Genomic DNA, 6,883 nt, shown 5'->3' with positions numbered 1-6,883 from the left:
TGTGTGTGTGTGTGTGTGGAAGCTGAGAGGAAGGAGTGTAGCGCAAAGCACTGCGGGAGGTGTAGTTCTCCTGATGACGCAACGTCGCTTTTTCGACAGGGATTTCAGCTCCCCGGAGCGGAACAACAGCTCCCATGGTGCACCGCGGCCAACCCTTCGATTCCCCGTATGTTACCCGAGCGGCAGCGCAGACATGGCAGCTGCCAGTCAGAGAGCGGCGGCGGCGGTGGCTGCCGCTCAACTTTTATTGTTTACGATGTACGGCTGGGCCCGCGCCGAGTACTTTTCCTCGCTCTTGTCCTTCAACAGCAACAACCACCTGCAGAAGCAAGGCTGCGTCACCCAGTCTGAATTTGGGAACTCGGAAGACTTCGTGGAGTGCGGTGAGAGCCTGTACTTTTTTTTTTGCCACGTCCTTTTTTTTTGCCCCTTTATGCCCAATGCGAGTCCTTTCCTACTTCCGCATCCGCTGTCAGGACAGGTCGCTGCTAAGTCACTGTGGTGATTGGGTCCCAGCAGGGTTAGACTCTTTGATTTTTTTTTTGTTAGATATACATTTGTGGGGCTCAGAAGTTTCTTCCCGTGGCTTTTTTTTCTTCAATGTAGTGACAATAATGATAAAAGCAGTTTTATGTATTATAACAAATGGTTGAATTTTAATGAATGTTAAAAAGTATCTGTTATGCATAGTGCATTATTTATTCCCCCATCCCTTGTAACAGCAGCAGCAACAGCAACAACAGCTGGAGCCTTTAGTGTAATAAACAGGTCAAGGTGCTTCACTGAGGAGGAATGGGTAAAAGGCAGTTGTAGGAGAATTACGGGAGGTGACCAGAAGCATAGACGAATAGATTTTGTGAGGGTGGGGAGACAAATAACAAAGTAGAGGGATTTGCGAAGGGAGTTACAGTGAGGCTAGAGTTAGCTGATGTCTTTTTTAAAATCAATATATGTGTCAGATGAAACTATCAGAAAAGTGAGCTGTCTATGAACTCAAGATTAAATTGGAATCTTCAGCAGTAAAGGAACAAACTTTTTTTATTGGAAAGACTATCTCAGCTGTCATGGTATTTCATAATATGAAGAACCCTTGTATTGATCTTGAAAACTTTGCATTACTGCTTTGACCTGAAATATATACATGTTGAATATGAAAGGGTACTTACACTCGAACCAAAGTGGTAAATTTGTCTCCAGTGTCATCTTTATTAGAATGACAATTATTAGTGTACTATAAACTTAAGTGTTTGTAAACATTAGGTAATCGGTCATGTGGGGAGGGCACATTGCCCATTTTGTTAACTGCCTCCACAGTGAAGGATTGATGTTATTGACTGATGAACCACCTGTTTAGTGCTAAATCTATATTAAAGGGGCACCAAATTCATGGAAAGTTGTTAGCAAATCATTTATCATTTGTTTACGTACAATGAATAATAATGTTGAAATGCATCGTCACTTTCAAATGACAGCATTGTGCTGAAAGTGATGCGTGACTTTTCAACTTCTTCTGCCTTTCCAAAAAAGGGTTGTCAGCACTCGTGGGATATTGTTTTCTTGCCAATTTTGTGTGTGTGTGTGTGTGTGTGTGTGTGTGAGAGAGAGAGTCTTGACTGTGAATGTCGGCAAGTCAACTGTGGCAAGCATCAGAGCCAAGTCCATTCCTGTCCTTGTGCAATGTCCATGCTTGTAGGATCATGGGACTACCATGAGGCGTGGGAATCCTAGACTCTTTCCCCCCTCTCTAATCCAACACAGCAAATTAGAATCATAGAAAATTTACGGCACAGAAGGAGGCCATTTGGCCCATAGTGTCTGCGCCGGCTGAAAAAGAGCCACCCAGCCTAATCCCACTCTCTAGCACTTGGTCCGTAGCCATGTAGGTTATGGCACTTCAGAGGAGGTGCTCTTTTGCTGCTCTGATTGGGGATTTATCCTCGCCAACACAGTTACATATTGTTTTCTGCTCTCTCCATTCTTGATTTCCTTCCTAAATCTGGCTGAAAAGAGATGTGTGAGAGTGACCTTAAGAAATTATTCTCCATCTAATTCATCTGTGGAGAAGTGCTTGTCCTCTAGTCAGCACCTCCCCACAGCAGATTTATATCATACTGATTTGGCAATATAGCTCTGCACTGTTTGCTTTATTGATCGCTTCTTCGCAATGCCTGGACATAGTAAGTGTTGATTTTGCTATCAGCCCCAGATCTCTTTGTCAATCCTCTATTTAGTTCAGCGCCATTCATCAATTGTTTTGATTGGTAGAGATGAGGGGTTTATGTCCAAACAGTTGACTCATATCAGTATCTAGAGGTCCTGATAGATACCAGTATTACCCTGGACCCATTTTTTGGATACCATGCTGAGATGGACCTTACTTCGGTGTCCAGAGTCCCATTGAAGGTTAAGCTTGTGGCATATATGTGTCCAAACAAATGTGTTCATGGTTCAGGACTCCTATGCATGCAATGCAAGGGCTTCCTCCTGCCCATGTAGGAGATTCAGGACCAAGCTGTGAGATGGACCAATGGCAAAAAGGCAAATGATTGCAAGGATGGAGGGCTCAACCATACATCGACTTGTCACTGGACCCCTGGACGGTGTGTTAACCCACACTTGTCATTGCCTAATTACCAATTGATGACTATCCTACTTGGGGGATAGGTAAGTGGTGTCTTTGAAGTTGACTTTGTTTCAAACTGACTTGCCTGCAGATGAAAGATTGTAACCAATCTCATCCTGTGACACAGATTCAGTAATCTACTAGCTGAACTAGGCAGTACTGCAGTTTTCCAGGGAGCAGTTGTTTGACCTTCCAGCCTGGCTCATTAATGGAACCTGGAGGAATAGACCAGTCACTGGATTCTTCCCACCTGGCTCCAGGTAAATCTGCAATCCAATGGCCCAATTGTGGTCCTTGCTGGACAAGTAGTGGGAAGGTTACCAGTGCTGTGTTCTGGTAAGTTGTATGGCTTAGTTGGCTAAACTTTAACTGCACCACTGTGCACATTTGGGTATCACTAAGCTCTGGCTCTTGTCAACTGAACCCAAGTTCTCCAGACTTGGGTAAGTAGGGTGTGTCCCTACAGTGAGAGACCAGACAAACAGAAATTACCTATGTGGATTTCTCAATAGTTTGTTTTGGAGACTCTTGAGCATGGTGATGTGTTTCAAATAGTTGGCTGGCCAGCTAAAAACAAATTGTATGCCTCGTTCTTTTTTTCTACACATAATATATTCAGACCTGAAGCTCTGCACTCTTCAAGTTCAAGTCCCACTTTAGAGACTTGAGCACAAAATTTAGGCTGACACTCCAGTGCAATACTGAAGGAGTGCTACACAATCGGAGGTGCCGTCTTTTGGATGAGTCGTTAAACGGAAGCCCTGTCTGCTCCCTCGTGTAAAAGATCCCACGGCGCTATTTGAAGAAGAGAAGGGGCATTCTCCCCAGGGTCCTGGCTAATATTTATCCCTCAATCAACATCACTAAAACAGATTATCTGGTCTTGTATCTCGTTGCTGTTTATGGGACCTTGCTGTATGCAAATTGGCTGCCGCATTTCCCATGTTACAACGGTGGCAACACGTCCCAAAGCACTTTACAGCCACTGAAGTATTTTTGATGTCCTTAGGTCATGAAAGGTGCTTTCTAAATGCAAGTCTTTCTTCACCACAGGAGCTGTACTGATAGTCATAAAAGTTTCATATTTTCTCCACCACTTCCATTTACAATAAAACATACTGTTCTTTTTAAATCTGCCCCTAATTAATACTCGGCAGAGGATTTTATTTGTGGATTAACCCATTGAAATGTGCAGAGTTTTAATAGAGTAGAGTTTCTGCCTTTAAAAGTAGTGCTCCACTCAAATATTCCACTGATCCCTTTTACTGACCTGTTTCAAGACTGTTTCACTACGTAAAGCAACAATAGTTCACTTGCTGTGAAGTGTTTTGGGACATCCTGAGGATGTGATAAGGCGATGCATAAATGCAAGTTCTTCTTTCTTCAAGTAGAAACAAATATATGTAAATATTACAGCCTATTCCAGGTAAATGTTTATTAGTGTGTTCATTGTTTTGAATATGTAAAATAGCTGCATAATAGTGTGCATTTAGCATGTCGTCGCTACACTTTTAAAAAAAAAAGTCCTTGCATTTATTTCTACGGCACTTTGTCGCATTAAAACAGCTCGAAGTGCTTCACACAATTAATTACTTTTGTGATGGTTTTTATAAAGAACGACATGGCAGGCAAAATGTTAGCAATACGCAACAGGTCAATCAGCACTTGTAAAAAATAAAAGACAAGTAATGATGTTTCAGTAGTGTCCCACAATTAGCATTGAGAGGAATCTGGTATTGGTTGAAGAGGGAAGTAAGAACCCTCCAGTCTTCAGTTAGTGCCACGGGACCTTTAATGTCCACGTGAGCTGTCAGGACAAAGAGACAGGACCTCAGATTAATGCCTGATAATGTAGCTCTGAGTCACTACTGTACAGCAGCTACACGCAGCCACACTGCTTTCTAGTTGTGGTTTTTCAGACTTAACATAAAAAATAGGAGCAGCAGTAGGCCAAATAACCCCTCGAGCCTGCTCCGCCATTCAAGATGATCATGGCTGATCTTTGACCACAACTCCCCTTTCTCGTCCGATCCCTATATCCCTTGATTCCCTTAGAGTCCAAAAATCTATCGATCTCCGTCTTGAATATACCAAATGACTGAGTATCCACAGCCCTCTGGGGTAGAGAATTCCAAAGATTCACAACCCTCTGAGTGAAGAAATTTCACCTCATCTCAGTCCTAAATGTTCGATTCCTTATCCTGAGACCATGCCCCCTAGTTCTAGACTCTCCAGTAAGGGGAAACAGCCTCTCAGTATCTATTCTGTCCACCCCTCTCAGAATCTTATGTTTCAATGAGATCACCTCTCAGTCTTCTAAACTCTAGGAGAACTCTCTCATCCCAGGAATCAATCTAGTGAACATTCACTGCGTCGTCTCTAACTGTGTACCGTTTTGGTCTCCTTACCTAAGAAACGATATTCTTAGGTAAGGAGGCCAAAACTGTACACAGTATTCTAGGTGGGGTCTCACCAAAGCTCTGTACAATTGCAGCAAGTCTTCCTTACTCTTGTACTCCAACCCTCTTACAATAATCATCCCATTTGCCTTCCTAATTGCTTGCTGCACCTGCATGTTAACTTTGTGTTTTGTGTACAAGGACACCCAAATCCCTCTGAACACCATCGTTTAATAGTTTCTCACCATTTAAGAAATATCCTGTTTTTGTATTCTTCCTACCAAAGCGAATAACCTCACACCTCCCCACATTATACTCCATCTGCCACCTTCTTGCCCACTCACTTAACCAGTCTATAATCCCTTTGCAGATTCTGTGTCTTCCTCACCGCTTACATTCCGACCTTGCTTTGTATTGTCAGCAAACTTGGATACATTACACTCGGTCCCTTCATCTAAGTCATTAACATAGATTGTAAATAGCTGAGGCCCAAGCATTGATTCTTGTGGCACCCCACTAGTTACAGCCTGCCAACCTGAAAATGACCCGCTTATTCCTACTCTCTGTTTTCTGTCTGTTAGCCAATCCTCTATCCATGCTAATATAATACTCCCAACCCCATGAGTTCTTATCTTGTGTAACAACCTTTTTGTGTGGCACCTTATCGAATGCATTTTGAAAATCCTAATATGCTACATCCACTCGTTCCCTTTTATCTACCATGCAAGTTACATGCTCAAAAAACTAGTAGATTTGTCAAACATGATTTTCCTTTCATAAAACCATGTTGACTCTGCCTAATCATATTATGATTTTCTAAGTGCCCCCTTACCATGTCCTTAATAATAGATTCCAGATTTGTATGACCAACAGCAATTACATGCCAGTGGTCCTGTGAAGCTCTGTTTACCGAAGTAACTCATGGAGAAAATATTGAGTTAGTAAAAAAAAAAAGTTTGAAATAAAAACAGAAAATTTTAGAATTACGCAACAGGTCAATCAGCACTTGTAAAATAAAAGACAGGTTATGATGTTTCAGTGGTGTATCCTTCATCCGACTGAAGGCAGAAATTAAGGATGTAGAACTAGAGGGAGAAAGATCCAACAGATACGCCAATCACTGTGTTAATGTGTTAAATGACTTGGTGAAAGGTTTGTTTTGCTTATTGTTTTAGAGTCTTCATTTCTGAATCCTGAAGACACTGACTGTGTACCAAGAGGAGCTCCACCATGTGAACCACTGCCTTCCCTTGATACAGAGAAAATTCTGGTATGTTATCCTGTAAAGAAGCACAGACACACTAAACCCATTGTTTGACTTTGGTGATTATGAATGTACTGTGGTTTTATTGTTTTGAAATAAATGTAAATTTAAAAACTATGTAGTGTGATACTTCATTGTGCACAATTGGATGTCCTGTAATTTTTTTAAATAAAAAGGCCAGTACAAGTATACAGAATTAGATTTTCTATATGAACTAAAGTAGAACATTTGATTGCTTGACTTCATTAATTCAGTCATAGAATCATAGAAGTTTACAACATGGAAACAGGCCCTTCGGCCCAACATGTCCATGTCGCCCAGTTTATACCACTAAGCAAGTCCCAATTGCCTGCACTTGGCCCATCTTACCCATGTAACTGTCCAAATGCTTTTTAAAAGACAAAATTGTACCCGCCTCTACTACTGCCTCTGGCAGCTCGTTCCAGACACTCACCACCCTTTGAGTGAAAAAATTGCCCCTCTGGACCCTTTTGTATCTCTCCCCTCTCACCTTAAATCTATGTCCCCTCGTTATAGACTCCCCTACCTTTGGGAAAAGATTTTGACTATCTACCTTATCTATGCCCCTCATTATTT

At 41.9% G+C, this 6,883-nt stretch overlaps 1 protein-coding gene across 4 annotated transcripts in view; it reads left to right on the top strand.

Annotated features, from left to right (window-relative positions):
* Positions 1-169: 169 nt before the first annotated feature.
* Positions 170-6,883, top strand: part of ttc13 (tetratricopeptide repeat domain 13) — a 42,685-nt gene continuing 35,971 nt past the window's right edge. For 3 of the 4 annotated variants that reach the window (XM_067988615.1, XM_067988614.1, XM_067988613.1), the window contains exons 1-2: positions 170-383; positions 6,198-6,292. In XM_067988615.1, coding sequence (XP_067844716.1) covers positions 194-383; positions 6,198-6,292 — 285 coding nt within the window. In that variant the 5' untranslated portion in view covers positions 170-193. Of the gene's footprint in view, positions 384-2,770; positions 2,884-6,197; positions 6,293-6,883 lie in introns of those variants that run through there. The other variant, XM_067988616.1, reaches the window with a different exon arrangement.

Source organism: Heptranchias perlo, chromosome 8 (genome assembly GCF_035084215.1).
Source record: "Heptranchias perlo isolate sHepPer1 chromosome 8, sHepPer1.hap1, whole genome shotgun sequence".
In the NCBI taxonomy this organism is placed as follows: domain Eukaryota; kingdom Metazoa; phylum Chordata; class Chondrichthyes; order Hexanchiformes; family Hexanchidae; genus Heptranchias; species Heptranchias perlo.
Note: the sequence above shows the minus strand (reverse complement) of the source record. Positions and strands in the feature narration are given on the sequence as shown.